Source organism: Malaclemys terrapin, chromosome 6 (assembly GCF_027887155.1).
Source record: "Malaclemys terrapin pileata isolate rMalTer1 chromosome 6, rMalTer1.hap1, whole genome shotgun sequence".
Taxonomy (NCBI): Eukaryota; Metazoa; Chordata; order Testudines; family Emydidae; genus Malaclemys; species Malaclemys terrapin.
Genome location: NC_071510.1, coordinates 11,389,292 through 11,410,683, shown reverse-complemented (window position 1 = coordinate 11,410,683; position 21,392 = coordinate 11,389,292). Strand labels below are relative to the sequence as shown.

Sequence of the window (21,392 nt, the reverse complement as noted above, 5' to 3'; positions counted from 1 at the left end):
AAAGACTAACATACTAGATAGATAGGGTTTGAATTAGCAATTTCTCACCCTGACTGATGATACAAGCAGCCCACCAAGTTTCCATACACAGGCTGGAAATCCCTTTAGCCTGGGACCAGCACTTCCCCCAGTTCAGTCTTTGTTCCTCAGGTGTTTCCAGGAGTTCTCTTGTGTGGGGAGTGAGGCCAAGAGATGGTGTCACTCCCCTCCTTGTATAGCTTTTCCATATGATGGGAACCCTTTGTTCCAAGCTCAGTTCTCAGTCTAGTCTGTGGAAAAATACAGGTATCAAAATGGAGTTCGGTGTCCTGTGGTCTGGTCACATGCCCTAGCATGCCTTGCTGAGTCGTAGCAGCCATGACTCATAGGCTGGCTGAAACATTCACAGGAAGGCTAAGCTCTTCCATGGGCCATTGGCTTTGCTGATGGGTAGGGCCCTACCAAATTCATGGTCCATTTTGGTCAATTTCACAACCATAGGATTTTAAAAATTGTAAATTTCAGATATTTAAATCTGAAATGTCACGGTGCTGTAATTGTAAGGGTCCTGACCCAAAAAGGAGTTGTCGGGGAGGGGGGTCATAAGGTTATTATGGGGGGAGTGCAGTACTGCTACCCTTATTTCTGCGCTGCTGCTGGCGGCAGTGCTGCCGTCAGAGTTCAGCAGCTGGAGAGCGGCGGCTGCTGGCCGGGAGCCCAGTTCTGAAGGCAGAGCCACCGCCAGCAGCAGCGCAGAAGTAAGGGAGGCATGGTATGGTATTGCCCCCTTATTTCTTCACTGCAGCCTTCAGAGCTGGGCCCTCGGTCAGCAGCCGCCACTCTCCGGCCGCCCAGCTCTGAAGGCCACAGCGCAGAAGTAAGGATGGCATGGTATGGTATTGCCACCCTTATATCTGTTCTGCTGCTGGCGGGGCGCTGCCTTCAGAGCTGGGCGCCTGGCCGATAGCTACTGCTCTCCGGCTGCCCACCTGTGAAGGCAGCAGCACAGAAGTAAGGTTGTCAATACCACAGTCCCCCTAAAATAACCTGGCAACCCCACTGCAACTCCCTTTTGGGTGAGGCCCCCCCCCAATTTGAGAAATGTTGGTCTCCTCCATTAAATCTGTATAGCATAGGTAAAAGCACACACAAGACCAGATTTCACGGTCTGTGATGCATTTTTCATGGCCCTACCGATGGGCCATCAGCACTGTCCAGTTTCTTCATTGTTGTACTTGATAGGCTCGTTTTGGGTGTTACCCAGAGTAGGCACACTGGAAATACAGACACACCGTCAATATTCATAACTTCAGATCCCAAAATGATACATGCCTACAAATAGGATAATCGTATTCGGCAAATCATAACTTTTCCAGTGACACCTCTCATGACGCCTCTTGTACAAAATGCATCATAATTATGTCATAATCGTACCACTATGATGAGTATGGGGTGTAGTGTCCCACCTCTGGTCTCCTGGCGATGGATGAAGAGCAGCTTTCCTGACAGACTGTCTGAGATCCATCAGTGCCTTCCAGGCACAAAGCTTCACTGGCCCATCTGCAGCCCCAGCAGAGCTAGGACTCAGTCTTGAGTAGCCCCATTCCTATTTTGGAAAAGGTCCCAGAAGGCCGTTCGTTTGTCTTGAGGGATCACTCCCCAACACCATGCTCTGCATGTGCCTACAGGTGCTAGGAAGGCTGACAAGGCGATGGGAGCTGTGGTTCGCTCGGTATGCTAATGTCAGCCCGTTCACTGTCTCCATCTCATCAGAGCCAGCTAGCACACAGAAACACCCTCGCCAGTGACTGAGCTACGGACCTGGGGGCTGGCCGGATGGCCAGGGCTCATCCCAGATCAGACCAGCAACACTGGCAAAGTGGGCAAAGCGGCCCCAGGAGAGGTCAGAGCACCTGTGGCACGTGACTCAGCTTTGCCCTTGGCTCTGCGCTAGGTCCCCACTTACTCCCGGGTGCTTGGGTGGAGGCAGTGGCCAAGGCCGTGTTGTTGTTTCCATCTCTCCTTGGTGAGGAGTGTGCACCCTTTGGGTTTGGACATGGACTTTGCTACCCGTAGGCACACCTTGGTCACCCCCAGGCCAGGCTTTGGTGGTGCATCCTGCACGGGGCACCCCTCCAAGCCCTTTTAAGATTGGGGCTTTGTCTACACAAGAAAGAGTTTGCCAGTGGAGCTATACTCCCTAGCGGAGATGCAGCTTATACCAGCAAAGACGTGCTTTTGCTGGTCTAGTTTATACCAGTTCCCTGAACAAAATAAGCTGTACCAGCAGGAGGACTCTTTTTGTAACTTCATGTACCCAGGGTCACCTGGGGGAGGGGACAAGTGGGGCAATTTGCCCTGGGCCCTGCAGGGGCCCTGTGAGCCCTGGCCAAGAATCCCTTCCCTGGCTACTTCACCCAGTGACGGTCCAGGTCTTCGGCGGCACTTCGGTGGCGGGCCCTTCACTTGCTCCAGGTCTTTGGTGACACTTCGGCGGCGGGTCTTCAGTGCTGCCAAAGATGCGGAGCGAGTGAAGGACCCGCCGCCACCGCCGAAGACTCGGAGCGAGTGAAGGACCCGCCGCCGCAGACTCGGAGCACTGCCCAGTGAATACAAGCGCCGCAGCGGGTGGCGCCTTTTTTTATGTCCGCTCCCCCGCTTTGCCCTAGGCCCCCTGAATCCTCTGGGCGGCCCTACATGTACCCTAGGGCTCCTGCCAGCATAGCTCTGTCGGGCAGGGATCACGCCAGACACAGGTATGCTGGAGAAGTGCGTAGCGTTGACCTGGCATAACGCATCTTCGGAATGTGAATCCACTTAGTAAGCGATGCTTCGTGGCGAGAGCATGTCACACCAGCAGTCTGCACTGGCTCCAGCTGGATTCGGGGTGGAGTTTCAGATGTTGTCTTTGACCTGTATAGCCCTAAACAGTTTGAGACATGGTTGCCTCCCCTCTCTCTGTAGGACACTGCTGTGTGATCAGCCGTGGGACCTGGTCTGACAGGGAGATGGATCTAGCAAGGGGTAGGACGGGCTACCGGGCAAGTCTGTTTTCTTGGGCTTTCCTTGGAGGAGAGGTGTGAGCCAGTCTGAGGCAGGACTGCTTCTGCTTCGGGGGCACCATTATTCTCAGTCTGGGATGATGTTTATTTTCAATTCCTCTTGCACGTGTTCAATATTTGTAAAAGCCCCACCGCACTTTAAAAAAGGGGCGGTAACTGCATGGACAGGGTTCCATGTCCTCGTAGAAACCATCAGTGCGTCAATGTCTGCTAATCCTCAGCTTTTTCTTTCCCCCTTATCCAAATGCACAGGGGCAGATCTTCAGTAGTGGATGTCCCATCTGACGGCCTTAATCAGCCAGTAACGCGGGTGAAGCTCACAGTCACCGTACACAAGGATTTGCTTCTCGGTCACTATGGCTTTGAGATTTCACCCAACCCTCCTCCTACTATCACATCAGTTGCTGCAGGTAGGAATCGTCCTTTTCCTCCCCCGTCCCCCGCACACGTGCCTGGGGGAAGCTGCCTGGGGGTTGTGAACAGCTGGCAGGATTCCACGCTGACGCACCCCCCAATTAAGGCTGATTGGGTTATGTCCATTTCTAGCAAGGAACCAGCCTGAGATGAGAAGCTTGGATCTGGATCTGAACTTTTCCAGGACTTAGTGGGCTTTGGCTCTAGCCTTTCTCTCTTTATAATGGTGGTAGAAGCGATGTTCCCAGGAGAGCTCCGACTGTGTAGCCTCATGCTTCCTAGAGTCAGAGAGTTTAAATCCAGGAGGGACAACCAGATTATCCAGTCTGACCTGTCTCTGGGAGGCCACTAACGCTACCCAGCACCCGCACACCAAACCCTCTGCCCCTTGGCAGAGCTTACTGCGGAACAGTCTGCTGCTGCGGAGAGAGGCCTCTCCCCCTTCAAACCAGTGATTCATGAGCATGTTCTGCTAATCCGCTGCTTGGACTAGCTGAATTAGTAATTTCTCACCTTAAACCATCTATAGTTCAGTACTTTGAAGCAGATTCATTGACAGGGTGTTAGAATTATCCTTAACCACAGGCATAGTGAATTCAGAGTTAAAGCGAAACTTAAAAAAAATCTATGCTTGTTAAGGGCTGGAAATACACAGCTGCAGCACCCACATAGCTTTAATTTTGCCCTGGAGTGCCATCCTCGGGGGGGAACAAACAGTGTCTTTAAAACTGTTTCATCTAATATGGGCCCACAAACACACAAATGCCATAGTCATAATTCTGTGGCCCTTGTGTGGTGTCATCAGAGGGCAGAGTTAAGGTTATTTGGTGCCCTGCAGACCTTAGCACGTTTGGAGTTCTCCTAAGTTTAACTGTGAATCATGTACAATCGTAAGAAATACTTCTTAAATCTAAACAGACTGGGTGCACTGGGGCCTGCTGGGTTTGCTTTGAGGGTGAATCAGTGGAATGCCCTTCTTCATCCTTTCTTTCACCTCTCCCACCCTTCCCACTCTGGTCCGGTGTTCATGGGGAAGGGCCTTGTCGCGGCAACACCGCTTTTCACTAATGCTTCCCTCCACCGTTTTTCCCAGCCCAGCCCTGCTCCTTCTCCTGTTGGCATTCCCCTGATATCCCAGGCATGGTCTCCGATGGCTCCTTCCAGCCCTGAGTGCTGGATCAGCCTTTGTCAGGGGCTGGGTAGTTCGTCCAACTGAACAAAGTTGGGTGTAGGAGTCACTGTCACTGGGCCTCCCTGAGTCCCCCTCCTCCAGAGGCCTCAGCCAAGAGCAGCCAAGAAGCCCTGGGAAGGGTGAGTGAGCCCCTACCTTTAGCATCCCCCCTGAAGCCAGAGGAAGCCACATGGGAACATAGTCCCAGCTTTCATGGACCCTGGGCGCAGAGCTGGGTTTGACACCAGTGGCACCAAGCTGGGTTTGTTCTAATAGCGTTTGTTCCTCTCCACCTCGCTGATTGTGCCCCAGGCTGTGCCGCTCCATGACTCTTACCCCTCCCATCTATCCCTGCCTTATCTCCTTCCCCTGTCCGTCTGCATTCCCCTCCTCTGCCTGTGCCCCATCTCTACCTCCCTGCCTTGCCCTCACAAATCCATGCCGCACCTCCAATCCTTCCTTTGCCACCCCTTTCCTCAGGTGACCTCTCTCCCACCCCACCCTGCCCTGCCGTCAGCGCCACCCCATGTTAGCTCCCTTCCCCTGGTTCCTCTGCAATGCACATGCACGTTCTGGGCCTGAGCCAAAGCCCTCAGAAGTCACTGGGAGCTGTTCTGCTAACGTCAGTGGGCTTTGGATTAGACCCTTTGATTTCAGCGGCAAGTCATAGACTCTGAGACCAGACGGGACCATTGTGAATTGGTTACTAAGGTTATTAACTCTGGCTGTTAACTGTAGTTGGGGCTATTGACTGGGTTGAGTGGTGACTCAGTTTTGAGTCACCACTCAACCCAGTCAGTAGCATAAGTCTTCAGTTGTGGGGGGGATGGAGAGAGAGTTTGTTCTCACCATCTGGGGCTGGAAAACCCAATGTAGATGCTCCACTGAATAGCAGTGCCTGCGGTTGTAATCTGCACAAGCCATAGGGAAGCTGTTCTGAGCAAGTAGCTGACCAGCTGCTGATCTCTGCTAGGAAGCACAGCCGACGGGAAGCTGCTGCCCGGCGATCATATCCTCACGATAAACAACGAAGCTGTGGAGGACATTTCTATTGAGCAGGCAGCTGATCTGTTAAGGTAGGATCCTGTGAATGGCACTGGCCGCTCCTGGAAACCAAAAGGGCAGATGGAGATTAAAGAGCGAAGCTCTAGAACGCCAAACCCGCGGCTGCCTGGCAGCAATCGCAGTCCTGGCTTTTCACAGTGGAAATTCCACTGGTCGTTTCATAGCGAGTGCATCAGCCACAAGAGTGGGTTGTTTGTGAGTCTGAACACAGCTGTGCAAGAGAAACACTTGTTTCCTGCGAATCTCTCTCTCATGTTATGTGGGTTATGATAGTGCTGAGCCCAGCCCCCCCCCCCCGAGATCAGAGCCTCGTTCTGCTGCACGCAGTCACACCGTCAGTCTGTGAAGAGTGAATGTGTTAAGGTATCCCCCGTACAGTCACAGTTGCCTGTGGCTGTAGAAACAGCTTGGTGCTCCTGTCTGGGTGGCTCATTGGCTGCAGAGACTGAACGTGGGGCCTCTGGTTCTAGAAATATGATCATACAATCCTAGAATATCAGGGTTGGAAGGGACCTCAGGGGGTCATCTAGTCCAACCCCCTGCTCAAAGCAGGACCAATCCCCAGACAGATTTTTACCCCCAATCCCTAAATGGCCCCTTCAAGGATTGAACTCACAACCCTGGGTTTAGCAGGCTAATGCTCAAACCACTGAGCTATCCCTCCCCCCCAATATGAACTGCTGCTGCTGCCGCCCCCACTGGAGGACCAGCTACAGGTTAACCAAGGCTGTAAAACAGGCTCATCAACCTTTCTCTGTGGCCCAGCCACCACTAGAGGGGGACAGGGCTCCACACTGAGCGGGCATGGGTTACACTCTTGATTTTAAAAACCCATAAATGGTAAATGTCGCTGGCATGCCAGCTAATATTAACACAACTTCCTCAACAAAGCTGGTCGGAAAACAGAATTTCTGTTCCATGAGAAATTGACACTTGGGGGGGTGAAAAATTGTTCCAAATTGAAACAAAGAGCTGAAATTTCCCATGGAACAAAAATTCCCAAAAACGTTGATTCCGGACCATGGAAATGTTTCATTTTGATAATGTCCAAACTTTATAATAGGTAAAATATTCAATATAACTTACTATATTTAATGCATATGTGCTAGATTCGATTTAATATAGATCAAAGTCCAAATGAAATTGATCAAAACAAAGTCAAGATGAAATGTTTTTACCTTCCTGAAACGGAACGTTTCTAAATTGTCACAACGAAACGAGAAAGTTACAGTTTTGTCAAAGTTGACACATTCCCAGAACTTTTCAGTTTTGGCGAAACTCCATCTTCCGATCTGACGGAAAACTCTTCCACCCAACATTTTTCAACCAGCGCTACTCCTAGCAGCGAAAGCATCTTTCTATTTAAGGTAGCCTGCGCTGGGTGGAACAGAGTGGAAACCCCATCAGCCTTCTCTGTGACCATTGCCAAGCCAGTGCGCCTCCCTCCCACCCCGAGAGCTGGTAAAACAGAAACATGCAGGGGGCGGTATATGCTATACATTACTGGAATTGGTTCTTAGTCTGAAGGCAGCATTTTGTTTACTGCTACGCTCGGCTAATTGTATTTGTCTATTACAGGGAACCCGAAGACTCTCTCCTCCTTACTGTTCTGCGATGCACTTCGGTAAATTGAATTTCTCTAACCCTTTCACTAGCACTGCTCCTTTGCAACAGGACGTTGGCCCCAGGATGGGTAACAGGGCTGGGCCCACAAGTGGGGGAACTTACAGGGGCGCCTCGAGAATAACTGGCCCGTTTCAGAGCACAGCGAGGCTGGGTGTGTAGTGTTGAGTGGTATATCAAAAGAGCTGTTACTCATTCCAACGCACACAGCTCTACACGCATCTCTTTGGGGCCTGGCGCTGCGCATGGTGAGTTATTCCAGCAGCATTTCCTCACAGTTCTTCTGTTTGGGGGCAGTGTTGGGGGATCATCCCCCAGCCCTGCTGGCCTCAGGAAAGCTGCCAGAGGGAAGGACCCCTCTGCAGAGAGCCACAGGCCTCCACGTTGCTGCTGAGCCCCCGCAGTCCGATTCCTGGCTCCTTGGCAACGGGGCTGTGATATCATGGGCTCTCTCCCAGCAACTGCCCCAGAGCTCCCACGCAGGTGACGGGGTCCCGGGGCAGCATTAACGTGCACTGGGGAGTCACGTGGATTTTGGGGGAGGCATGCTGCTGTGCCCACCCCCTGCAGGGCCCCAAGAGCCACGGAGACGTGTGTTGGAGAGAGTTGGTGCAGGGGACGCGGGTGTGTCTTAGAGCTGATGCGCCACGTGCTTGTCCTGGCGTTAGGAGCTGGGGCCATGTTTGTTGTCTTGAATAGCAAGACGGCACTTGTGCGCTCGCAGTAACGTTCCTGAACCAGAAAAGGCTGCCAAGGTCTTGCGATCTCCCTGCGTCCAGGGGGCAGAGAAAAATGTCTGTCTGAAGATCCTGGCACTTCTGAGATGAGCCTGGTTTTTTTTTTACACCTGGCATAAGCCTAAACTCAGATCTCCCTGGGACATGATCTTCTCTTCTTGCTACGTCCCAGTCCCTGACTGCCAGGGGAGGTCCTGCTGTCCTGCAGCGAGTGCTCGGCTGTGCAATCAGGGAGCTCCGTAGTGGGACCCTGTGGCCAGGTGCCCTGTCACTGAATGCTACTTTAAAGCTATCGCGGTGGTCGAGCTGCTTTTTTTGAACCTATTGGTTCAATTTAAAGGTTAGTCCTTGCTATCTGGGCGCTGTGTGATCGTCCATCGCAGCCTAAGGAGACGTCTCCTTGGAAAGGTGAATTCCTGAAGTGCGTGTTGCCGTTGGTTGTCTGGCCAATCTCAGATCTCGCTACTTTCAGCTGCTAAACCTCCTACCTTGTTTTCCCCTTCTACTGGGTGGTTCTGTGACTCACTCCTCCCCTGCCCCGAATCAGGAAGTTGACTCTCACTCACTGTGTCCTCCTCCTTCCATTAAGGCTGAAACTGTGTAGTACCCAGGCCTTAGGAAGAGAACTGAAGTGTTCTGTTAGAACCTTTGCGCTTATGGCTGATTCGTTTATTATGAGGAAATCTGGAAGGACGGACTGCCTCCCAGGATCGATTGACAGATGTACTAAAGCAGAGCTGCAAAGCAAGGACAAAATTGGGATTGTGCCTTTTATGGCTTCCTATGATGTATGAAGATGGCCTGAAGCGTTTGGGGGTTGGGGTTATGTTTTAAAAAAAATCTTAGAAGTATAAAGAGTGTCAGGTCTCCTTTTCCCTGGATTTGCTGGCATCGTCACTACAGCTCTCAGACTCAGAGTGTGAGGTTTCTCGGGCCTTTCCTGAAGATGTGATGGGGACGGAGTCTTTTATCAGACTTTTTTTCTCCCACGGGTTTCTAGGGTGTTTGTTACACAGGCATTAACGCAGCTTTAAGCAGGCTGAGTACACAGTTACTCCCCGCTCAGTTAATCTGGCTTCCCCTGCGTGGGATGTTAAAATCCTTCCAGGGCTTTGACTGGCCGTGGCATCTTGCAAGAAAAATGGGGCAGACAAGACCTGAGCGCTTAACTTGTAAAACCAAGCAAAGGGAAATAATCCCTTTTTGAAAGAGAGAAATGCGGAGAAAGGGACGGGAAATGTCTCACAGGCCTTCACGCATCAGAAAGAGGCAACTAAGGCACAAACCCATTTTTGTTTTTCCTTTGCAGGTCACTTTAAGAACTCCTGCAAATACCCAAGATCAGCGTTGGTTAGTTGGGGCAGGCACTCGCCCCTAAAAGGCCTGCTGCCTACTGAGCGGAGAGGTACTGCCCCCGATCGCCAGCTACGTAACCGCTCTGCTGGGCCTCGTCTTTCGCTTGCCCTAGGCACGCTAGAAGTGATGGTTCAGGTCTCTGGGCCTCCACAGATGCACCCTGCAGTGTGTCTGTTCTATACAGGTCCCATCGGGCTAGAGAATTACCTTGTTCACTTGGAGAAGAGACTTTTCTCCCCTAAATGTGAATAGCTTTTCTCCAATAAACAAGATCATTCTGTAAAGCACTTACATGTAGTGAGAGTCTCATAGGAACATAGCAGTGTCCTGAGAGATTGCTATGCCAGATCAGATCAGTTAGGGGGATGCTAACAGATACCCCCCCCCCGCCCTATCACACACCCCAGTGCTCTTAGGAATTGTCACCATGTGAAAGTAAATAAGGTCAGTACTGGCGATTCAGCCTGCAAGTGAATTGTTTATCAGAGATCATATGCGGCACCTAACCAGCTCGCTAGGCTCTCCATAAGCACAAACAATCGCCTCACCCTGGGGCTTGGCTACAGAATATCTGGAACATGGAGACGTATGCACCGCTGTGGGCATGTTCTTAAATGTATGCAACTATCTAAAACCTATGTCAATTTACAGACTGCCGATTGGCTGTTGTCGAGTAACAGGACATCTTTGTGGTCATGTGACACCTTTGACAAAACCTTTCTAGATCAATGGTTGCCAGTCACTTCAGAGAGCTGGTCTACACTGTGGGGGGGAATCGATCCAAGATACGCAACTTCAGCTACGCGAATAGCGTAGCTGAAGTCGAAGTATCTTGGATCGAATTACCTGGGGTCCAGACGGCACGGGATCGATGGCCGCGGCTCCCTCGTCAACTGCGCTACTGCCACTCGCTCTGGTGGAGTTCCGGAGTCGACAGTGAGCGCGTCCAGGGATCGATATATCGCGTCTTAACGAGACGCAATATATCGATCCTGGATAAATCGATTGCTACCCGCCAATATGGCGGGTAGTGAAGACGTACTCTGTGTGCCAGTAACACCAGCCTTATAAAAACCCCCTTCCCGGCGCTTTAAGGATGAGCCTCTATGGGAGACCCTGGATGCCCTGCAGGGTGAGCCTGGAGTAGGGGGCAGTCCAAATTCAATTGCAGGGTGCAGCATGACCAGTGACATGGGAGTCAACGGGCACTGGCTGGCAGCCCTGGGTGTTTCCGCTGGTTAGACTGGCCCGGGTTCCCCAAAGGACTGCGAACCCCTGTTCCGGGTCATGGAGACCTCCAGCACGTGTGTCTTGTTCTCACGCTCAGCAGCGGCAGGTCACGTTACAAACACAGCGCTGTTGTTTTTCAGGGTGGTCCTAAGTCGTCATTTCTTACGGCCGAGAAGAGGGCGCGGCTGAAAACGAACCCCGTCAAAGTGCGGTTTGCCGAGGAGGTGCTGGTGAACGGACACACTCAGGTCGGTGCGGTGCTGTATGAAATCGTTCACAAGAGCTGCTCAGTGGCGGTGCTGGCCGGCTCGAACTACGTTGAGCTAAATGGGCGAGCACATTGAGCGCAGTTAGGATGGCGCAGATGCTGCCGAATTACAGAATGGAGTGAGCTCGTTCGACCTGGCATTCCCTTTGTTGTGTTTGGTCGTTTGTCTACACCACGAGTGGCCAAGGAAAGGCCCAGGATTCAGGTTACTATATGTTGCTACCTTGAATGCACTGGAAACGGGTGCTGATTCCCGTAGTTCTTCCATGCTGAGGAAGTAACCTCGGTACCGCCTCCTGTCCCTTGGCAACCGCGATCAAGTTTAATGAGTTGTATTGTCTATTGAATTTGGCATCGTATGTTTCCTTAAAGGTGTGTTGACAAGTGACCTGATGTAACTGAATTGTGTTCTGTAGCTCTGCTGTAACTTGCCTAAGGACATGTCTACATTTAGACGGCTACAGCAGCCTAGTGCTTCAGTGTTGATGCTACCTCTGCCTATGGGAGGGGGTCTCCCATCGGCGTACGTAGTCCACATCCCCCAGAGGCGGTAGGATGGCCAATGGAAGAATTCTGCCTTCCACCTAGCACTGTCTACATTGGGGTTAGGGCAGTATAACTACATCTCTGGCGGGGGCGGGATTTTTCACACCCCTGAGACAAGTAGTTATGCTGATGTAAATTCTCAGTGTGGACCAGTCCTAAGATGTCTGCAGGACTCAGACGTCTGCCTTCCTGATATTTCATTTACAGAAGTATCCAGTCATCCTAGCCTGGCTTGAAATATGAAACGCACTTGGGTAGCTCAGTCGTACAACAACGTTCAGTAACTGTACAATTTCAGGCAACTCGATACATACCGAGTATGCAGCATGTCTGTATCGCCGTCTGTCTGCAGCTCAGGCCAGGGAAATGTGGCAGAAAAGGATACCGAGTTGGAACGCTTCGGGGGCCATTCCTGGCTGTTAAAGGGAAATCATGTCATGTTTCAAAAAAAATCTGTTAAATAGTTATTCTTAAATTTGTCACAAGCAGGTTAGCGAAAGGACCATTTTTTGTGGCCCCAAGTTTGAAACTGGTTTCTCTCCCTTTTCCCTTCAGAACGCAGAAGTGTGTCTGAAGTGCCCCACCCCAGCCAGGCCCTTTCTCCCTTTTCAGAGTGGCTGCCCTTGTGGCCCATTTCCTCCCGTGCCACGCTGATCTGGCTCAGCGGAGTACAGCACTGGCTCCCGGAAGGGGGCTCGGCCAGACACACCCACCACCCCCGTGCCTCAGGTGTTGAACCCTTTGCGAACTCTGATGGCACCTGGTCCTGTCTCCCTTGGCACAAAGACAAAGAGGCTGCTGGAGAATCAATCCCTCTACAACTCTGGCTGCCCCCTGGGCATTTCCAGCCAGTTGGGCATGACCCTGGGCACATATTGCCAGCAAGCTGGCCTTTGAGCACCTCAAACTGCTGTTTAAATCCCTAGCATCCCAACTGCCTGTTCCCCGAGGTCCCTCATAAAGAGATGTTCATACTCTGCTGGCCCATTGGACAGGAGAAAATTCTCCCCACCAATAAGGCTGCCAGTTACCTAGGACTCTCCAGACACTGAAATTGTATCCTTCCTGCCAGCTGTTGCCAGATGTGCTGTGGTTTCTGCTGCCACTAAGGAAAGGGTCAGATCTAACCAGAGCAGGATCCCGATTCAGGAAAGCATCCCGGTTCGGTACACACTTAATCATGTGCAAACTCCTGGTCATAAATCTTAGGGACATCCAGCTTGCATTGCAATTAGTGCAAGATTTGTTTTGACAATGCCAGCAATGTGCTTCCTGAAGAGGCATTCCCAGGTGTGAAGCTGCAGCCCCTGCTTTCTGTGGAGTCATTTTGGAGATAGACGGCAGGAGAATCCATGAATTCCTCAGCCGTTAACCTTGTCATTTAAATGGCAACTAAGCCAGTAGTCTCCTGATATGTGCAGAGGCAAAATACGGTTGCATCCTCTGTTGTGAGCAAAACAATGGTGCAGTGAGACGCACTTCAAAACTAAACCAGGCTCTGCAGTGAAATAGCAACAAAACCGAAATGTGTATGGTATGTTTCTGCTTGCCTGAAAAGCAGCTCTCCCTGCAGCAGATCTATCCCTTCTACATTTCCATCCAAAAGTTGCCACTCCTTTCAGATAGAAAGTGGGATGAAAGAGCATAACATCCATAACGGTTAGTGTAATTCCAACAACTGCCTAGCCTTCTGCTTCAGGACCGGTACCGTTATTGTCCTCTTAATGGAAGGTTGCTAACTGAGCTAAACCCCATTTGGAAATAGCCCAAACGCTCCCTTATGCAGCTGAAATCTGAAACTCCAGTTCTAGAACAGGAATTATTGATGAGACCAAAAGCTTTCAAGCCTTCATTTCCCAGGGTAGATTTGGGTTATATCCTCAGAGCTCTGCTCTGTGTGGGAAGACAGGTCATGCCTGGGTGAACATCAGTACATATTTTAGGTAGATTTGGAAGCTGTAGACCAAATCCTAAACTGGCGTAAATCGGTGTACTGCCTCTGTAGTCAATGGAGCAATGACTGTTTACGCCAGTTGAGGAGCTGGGCCTACGTTTTTAGAATTAATTTTTAAATAGTCTACAAGATTCTGCCAAGAAAGACTAAAATTATCAACTTGGCTGGAATACAGAGAGCCTACAATAATTGCTAAGGGTGGAACATAATCATTACACACGTTGAATGTAGCATCAGCAACAACGTGTGGTTTTTAATTTGTCCCCAAGCTCTGTAGGTAGATTCCAAGATGACTTGTGAGCTGATGTTACAAAACAACAGCAATGTCTTATTTCTGCCAGTAGCCTCACCGGACACTTTGGGTTAGATCCTCATCTGGTATAAACTGGCATCGTTTCACTGAAATCAATGGAGATATGTAACCCAATAGGTTTGATTTAATCAGAGAAACATAGACTATCAGGGTTGGAAGGGACCTCAGGAGGTCACCTAGTCCAACCCCCTGCTCAAAGCAGGACTAATCCCCAGACAGATTTTTACCCCAGTTCCCTAAATGGCCCCCTCAAGGATTGAACTTACAACCCTGGGTTTAGCAGGCTAATGCTCAAACCACTGAGCTATCCCTCCCCCCCAGAATTTACCCAGGTGAGGGTCTGGCCTCTTGAGGCTAATGTGAGACCAGCAAAACAGTAGCATAAATGTGTTACCTTTCTCTGTAATAAATCATCATTCTTCGGTCCCCCAGTAGGAACTGGACCAAATTCATTTTTGGTGGGACCCACTGATTTGAGTGGGATTTTTATCAGGGGTGAATTTGTCACTTGATGCCTCTTTTGTCCTTTGTCTCATAGCAGGATAATGCTAACATGTCGTGAATGGGGCTTTATTTCAAGGTGGAGAAAGTTTTGCATTTAAACTTGTATTTGTTGCATTACTAAAGATGAGCCCTTGATGCAGTCCCAGAATACCAAAAACCCTTGACCTACGGTGCTGACACTTGACCTCCCAGCTTGTTTTGTTGTGCAGGGGAATGCTCTTCTGTGCGTGCCGAATGTTCTCAAGGTGTACTTGGAAAATGGACAGACGAAGGCTTTCAAATTTGACACCACCACGACGGTGAAGGTATTGTGGCGTGGTTGGCTACCATTATTCCTCCATTTAATCTGTGCTACTTCACAAAAGGTAAAAATAGACCAGGAATTGATTGTCCGAGACGATCTAGAGAACCTGGACCCCCGATGGGTAGATACAAAGCTTACCAGATTTGGGGGGCAGGGAGTGAAGAATGGAAATAGGCTCTGGGCTTTTACAGCCCAATTTTTTTGGAGCTGCTCAACACCTAGGTTGACATAGATCTGCAGGTGCTCAGCAGTTCACAAATGAAGCCGTTCGGTTTTAAAATTGCTTAGGATAAACTCTGGTGGTACAGCAGGTATGGAAGATCTGCAGGCAGGCCTGGGAACGCATTGGGACTTCACCTTCAACAGGGCAGTGGAGCGATAAGCATGGGAGAGTGACTGCTGTTCATGCTGCCATTCACCCAAAGGAGGGTTGCTGAAATCGGTCCGCCTGGAAGGGCAGAGGCAAAGGGATAAGGGAGGTATAAAGGGATCAGGAAACTAGAAGTCCAGAAAGAACTAATGAGGAACCTTGGAGCGAGAGAAGAGACAAGGTTAATGGCCTGGATTGGGTACCATGAGAACTTAGAATTAGAATCATAGAAGATTAGGGTTGCGAGAGACCTCAGAGGACATCTAGTCCAACCTCTGCTCAAAGCAGGACCAACCCCAACTAAATCATCCTTGAAGAGCTGGCGAAGATGCCAAGATCCCAAAGAGCCTGTCAAAGGAAGTATCCAAACGGTGGTAGTAAAATGAGCCTGTCGCTCCATCTGGTCTATAATGGGTTGTGGGAAAACCATCACCACTGTGCCATGGAAGCGGGAGGGAGCGTCCGGGAAGGGAGTCTCTCTGATCTCAAATGCAGCCCTTCCAGCTGAAAAGTCCATGATTACCTTGCAGAGCTGTCATTAGCATGCTGGAATCTAGAGCCTCTTCATTAACATCCGATCCCGTTACGTATCCTAGTGATGCCCGGCTGTTGTGTTTAAAATGCCTGAAAGCAGATTGTCCCTTCTGTCTTCCACAAGGGGGGAGGGATAGCTCACTGGTTTGGGCATTGGCCTGCTAAACCCAGGGTTGTGAGTTCAATCCTTGAGGGGGCCATTTAGGGATCTGGGGCAAAAATCTGTCTGGGGATTGGTCCTGCTTTGAGCAGGGGGTTGGACTAGATGACCCCCTGAGGTCCTTTCCAACCCTGAGATTCTGTGATTCCATTGGCAGGACATAATCCTCACCTTGAAAGAGAAGCTCTCCATCCAAAGCATTGAGCACTTCGCCCTGGCCTTGGAAGAACAGTACAACATTTCTAAGATCTACCTGCTGCACGAGGATGAGCTCATCGAGCAGGTCAGTGCTTCCTGTGGAGCTCCTGCCATGCCTGTCTGAGCAAGGCAGCCTTTGTCATGCAACCCGCTCAGAAAAGAGCCCTTGCCCAGCGGCTGACGTTTCCCTGGACACATCTCCAAGGATGCCCAGGTTGTGCAGACGGGACGGGGGAGGTAGTGTTGGGTGGCAGGAAGGGGATTTGGTGGGTTGGGAGAAGGAGGAGGTCAGTGGCTGAGTGCGAGACCTGATCATGAGCTCCCGCATCAAACTGGGGATTCGGAGCGGCTTTGCCTCCCCAGAGACGCCGCCGTCCTAGCTCTGCCTGTCCCACGCGTGCTAACTAGTGACGGCAGCCTGGCCTTGCTGCTCTGGTGACGGAACCAAGAAACAGCACCGCCAGAGTGAAAACGTTCGTAGCACCTCACTCCGTTCCTGCAGACGGCAACGGGCAGCACTCGTGGCCGGCTTGTTTTGCTGACGCTTCTTCCTGGTGCCCTTGTTTCGTAGCAATAAGGCCGTGTAATCTGAACCCCTGCATATCACAGGCCGTTCAGTGTCACCAAGATACCCCTAAACTGAGCCCAAAAGCTTCAGTTAGACTAAAGCATTTCAGGCCTCAGGCCATCATGCGCCCCAGGCAGAGAAGAGGAGAGGCCAAGCAGCAGCAATGGCAGGGAATACATTGTGTGTGGCGTGCCCAGATGATCCCAGCATGTGGTCCGTGGTGCAGGCTGCAAAGGGAGGTGAAAAGCCCCCAAGGTCCCTGCTAATCTGACCTCGGGGAAAATTCCTCCTCGACCCCAGACCAGGTGATCATCTTGACCCTGGACATGTGAGCAAGACCCACCAGCTCGGCATCTAGTAAGAGGATTTCCCCAGACCACCTCCGAGCACTGGCCTGCCCTGTCCAGCGTGGCCAATCCCTGCTCCTTCAGAGGTGCCCTTTTCTGGAGGACCATTTATCTGGGACTATATAAAAAGAAATTGAGGCTGCGGTTTTCCAAAGCAGTCGGCGAGGGGTTGCCTGGCTGGGCTTCCCTTTGAAGTCAATGGGAGTTTTGCCCCGGCAGAGTTAGGCCAACCCTGAGCGCTATTTGCAAATCCCACCCCTAGCGTTTCTATTTCTTGTCTTTATTTCCCAGGTACTTTATGTTCCTAACTTTGAGCTAAGACTCTGAGCAGCCCTTCCTCACTCCCGGACATCTCCCCAGTCAGGGAGACAGGTGCAAGATGTGGAGGCTCGCTCGTTAAGATCCCATTACTAAATACCAGGCATACGTCGCTTTGGGACCTTCTCTTTCCAGCCAGTTGATGAGCCAGTTGTGGGTTTATCCAAAATAAAATATGCTAATATAATCCAGTGACTTTCAGGTTTAGTTGACATTTCGGTAGCACAAATAGCATTTTAATCTCCTCTGTCTTTTTTTTTTTTTTTTTTTTTTTTAAGTGCTTTCCTCTGTTGTCATAGTAGGGCCATGTGATCAGTCTCTGTGTAAGCGGGGGAATGGTCCCGCTATTGGGGGAAACTTTCCTGGCTTCTGCACGACCCCGGTGAAGTGGGCTAGCGAAAGGATCTGAGTCTCGCTTCTACTTCCTTTACCCAGAGGCCTCCCTGCCCTTGAGGGCTCCCCTTCCACTCTCCTGTCTGGCAGAGTCCTCGTAACCCCAACAAGGCTGGGCCCAGGATTCCTGGGGGGCTCGACCCCCAACCCTGCTGTGGTCACCTAGGACAGGAGCTGGGGTGTCCCCACTCCGGGGTACTCTCTCTGCACTGGGCACCTCCCTGACGCACTGATCATTTCATACAATTTAAAGCAAATACAAGTTGTTTAATTAACAATTAATCTAAAGAAAAGAATAAGGAAAAATGGGAAAGGTTAAAGGAAAACACATCACCCCGCTCTGTGGCAGGGAACATCACAAACAGTGTCTCTGGAACATCAGGGCACTTCACAGTCTGTTCCTTGTAGGTCCCAGATTTCCTTCTCAGGCCCTGGCTGTGCTGCAGGGATGCTGCGGGTTGGACACTTGCAATGGTGGTGGCCACACACCTCCGGGCTTTGAGTGGTGGGACCCTTCTTCCAGGGTCAGCTCCCCGTCAGGTTACGGTCCCCGCCCCGGTCTGGCCTGCAAGGGCCCTTGGCTAGGGGTGTCTTCCTGTGCTGGGCCCTTTGCCCATGGTCCCCCCCCTTGGCTGGCCCCACTTGCTCACCACACCTGGCTCTGTGGCTGCAGCTCTGCTCCCAGCACAGGATCTGCTCTCCCTGGGCTGCGTCTCTGGCCCTGTGGCTGCAGCTCTGCTTCCAGCGGGGCCAGCTCCAGGTACCAGGCAACCAAGCACATGCTTGGGGCGGCTCCTGGTAAGGGGCGGCCAATCTTGGGGTGGCGGGGGGCACCGCGGCGTGGCGCAGCATTCCGCGGGCGGGGGGGGGGTGCTCCGGCGGCATGGTGCTCGGGGGGGGGGTTCCGGCGGTGCGGCACTCGGCGGGGGGAGGGGAGCGGGCTCCAGCGGCGCTCCGGGGGGGGTTCCGGTGGCGCGGCGGGCTCCGGCGGCGTGGCGCTTGGGGGGGGGGGGGGTCCAGCGGCACGGCGCTCGGCGGGGGGGCGGGCTCCGGCGGCACGGTGCTCGGTGGGGGGGCGCTCGGCGGGGCGGCTTGGGACAGCAAAAAACTTAGAGCCAGCCCTGGCTCCCAGCGCAGGATCTGCTCTCTCTGGGCTGTCTCTGGCTCTGTGGCTGCGCCTCTGGCCCCCCCGGATCTGGCCCAGTTTTGCTCTCCAGCTCAGCTCGGGCCCCTGCTCTCTCCTTAGCTCGGCCCCATGCAGTCTGACCCAGACAATTCCAACTCACCCGGAGGACGGGACCCACCCTGGCCTCCTGTCATGCTGATTAGCTGCCCACCCTGTCAATCAGGCTGACCTGGAGCATTGGCCTCTCGCCATTGTTCCTGGGGACTGTTAGTCTCAGGGTCCTGATTTGCCATCGACCCCTCCCCTTTCAGTGCTGGGAGCTAGCCAACCAAAACCCCCCCACTGAATGTTAGTAAGGGGGCAACAGTCCCCTTACATCTGGTTTGTAGCATTACATATTCACAAGATTTATATTTATGACACTGAGACCAGGGTGTAGGTCCTTTGCCCCAACTTGTTATTGTCCCAGCTGAAATAGTGTGATTGGATTTGGACTAGTTGTTGTGCCCGGATCCCAATTAAACTGTAACCTCGCTGGGGCAGAGCCTATCTCTGTGCAACGGTGCAGCACCTAGGGCTCTGGGCACAGCCCAGTGCAAATCAATCATCTTAATGGCTTTTCTGGGAGGTTGTGGAGTCTTTAATGAAGTTCTGCAGTGGAGTAGCCTCCACTTCATCTGACTTTACTTCTCATGTTGCTTCCCTCCCAAAGAGTCACTCGTGCCTCCTTGTCACTAGAGTGAGTGGCCGACTTGCCCCCAACCCAGACGCCGAGTGCTTTGTTCTGTAGCGTGTGAAGGGCTGCCCTGTGCCACTTCTTTGCACCTGCTGGTCAAGGATGGGTTTATTCAATGAGAGATTCGAGGAGCTGCTGTTGTTTAACACAGTTTTATTTTGTTCATTCCAGGTGGTCCAAAGGAAAGACTCCCATGATTACCGGTGTCTCTTCAGAGTCTGCTTTATCCCTAAGGATCCATTGGACCTCCTACAAGAAGATCCAGTTACCTTTGAATACCTTTATTTGCAGGTAAAAACGGAACGTCCCATACTGTATTGATAACCCTTTGTGTCCTAAGGCCTTGCCTCCCATTTAAGGTAAAGTGTGATACACCTCTACCCTGATATAACGCGACCCGATATAACATGAACTCGGATAGAACGCGGTAAAGCTGCACTCCGGGGGGGCGGGGCTGTGCACTCCGGCGGATCAAAGCAAGTTCGATAGAACGCGGTTTCACCCATAACGCGGTAAGATTTTCTGGCTCCCGAGGACAGCGTTCTATTGGGGTAAAGGTGTATTTAAATCACTATTGTTAAACTGGTGCCGAAAGCTGCGTGGATATTATCTGGCTCTGAGTGGCTTAGAGATTCCTAATCTGACCCTTGACTTGTTAGTTACTTGCGCCCTTCGCAGGCGCCGACTCCGTGGGTGCTCTGGGGCTGGAGCACCCACGGGGAAAAATTAGTGGGTGCTCTGCACCCATTGGCAGCCAAGCTCCCGTCACCTCCCCCCACCTCATCCTCCTCCCCCGCCCCGAGTGCGCCACATCCCTGCTCCTCCGCCTACCTCCCAGTGCTTCCCTCCAGCCGCCGCCAAACAACTGTTTGGTGGCGTGCTGGGAGGAAGGGGGAGGAGCAGGAACGTGGCGCGCTCAGGGGAGGAGGCAGGGCCGGGGTGGGGATTTGGGGAAGGGGTTGGAATGGGGGCAGAGTTGGAGCAGGGACTTTGTGGCAGGGGTGGGAAGGGGTGGGGCAGAGGCGGGGTCACATGGAAGGGATGGAGTGGGGGCGGGTCTGGGGGCAGAGTGGGGGTCAAGCACCCAGGGGAAAGCAGGGAAGTCGGCGCCTATGGCGCCCTTCGCATGTGAATCAAAAATGGTTGAGCCAGGCAAAAGGGGACACCCAAGCAAAGTCATTCTTCCTTTTTGCCGTGCCCCCCTGCGTGTGTTAACCAGGCTGTGTCCGTTCCAGAGCTGCAGCGATGTGCTTCAGGAGCGATTTGCTGTCGAAATGAAGTGCAGCGTGGCCCTGCGCCTGGCAGCGCTGCATATACAAGAGCGGATTTATGCCTGCGCCCAGCCGCAGAAAGTCTCTTTCAAATATATAGAGTAAGTGGAAAATTCTCTGCCGTTCTAGCTGACCCTCGTCCCTTATATCTTTTGTACTGGGGCTGTGATAGGCACCAGAGAAATGGAAAGTGGCTAGGTCAGGGCAGTGATAGTCGATTGGAATGTGCTTTGTCCTTGTTGTTTAATACCGATTCCAGATATTGGTTATGCAGATCCTTTTAGAGATAGATGAGTAGCCGTTTGAGATGGCTGCACAAAACCAACTCTCTCATATCTCCCTTCTAAACTGCTCGCATGGTGTAACAGCTAGAAATGTCAGCCAGTGGGCCTCTACAGCAGCACTACCGTAACGTGTTAGGTGGTTATTGTTGCACGGGGCAGGATTTCATTTAAATAAAGGTTGCCTCTTGCCGGCGTGTTTATTGGGAGTTCTGAGTGCAGTAGCCAAAGTCATAACTGCCCAGGAATGGCCCCCAGCCAATCTATAGCGTGCATGTCCCCTTCCTAGGCAGACACGCTTATTGCGTGGGTTGTTCTGGTAAAACAACCTCGCTCCTAAAAATTGTAAAGGGGCCATTGTTAAGTAATAGCCCAGACGTTTGTAGCTTAATACCTGCAGCCCCAGTTGGGTTATCTGTTCACCTCTGCCACTGACTTAATAATTATCGTCAAATATGCCATGCCCTGACTAACAGGCGCATCAAGAGAAAACTCCATGATGTGCTTAATTAGCAAGTGATACTTATTATGTTGGAAAAATTCTCCATTGGAACAACTGGCCTC

General features: G+C 51.8%; 1 protein-coding gene across 3 annotated transcripts in view; it reads left to right on the top strand.

Moving 5' to 3' along the window:
- FRMPD1 (FERM and PDZ domain containing 1) overlaps positions 1-21,392 on the top strand; it is a 73,142-nt gene that overhangs the window by 39,087 nt on the left and 12,663 nt on the right. For 2 of the 3 annotated variants that reach the window (XM_054031259.1, XM_054031260.1), the window contains exons 3-10: positions 3,294-3,451; positions 5,600-5,702; positions 7,270-7,315; positions 10,778-10,885; positions 14,432-14,527; positions 15,748-15,873; positions 19,448-19,567; positions 20,512-20,648. In XM_054031259.1, the coding sequence (XP_053887234.1) occupies positions 3,294-3,451; positions 5,600-5,702; positions 7,270-7,315; positions 10,778-10,885; positions 14,432-14,527; positions 15,748-15,873; positions 19,448-19,567; positions 20,512-20,648 (894 nt within the window). Of the gene's footprint in view, positions 1-3,293; positions 3,452-5,599; positions 5,703-7,269; positions 7,316-10,777; positions 10,886-14,431; positions 14,528-15,747; positions 15,874-19,447; positions 19,568-20,495; positions 20,649-21,392 lie in introns of those variants that run through there. The other variant, XM_054031261.1, reaches the window with a different exon arrangement.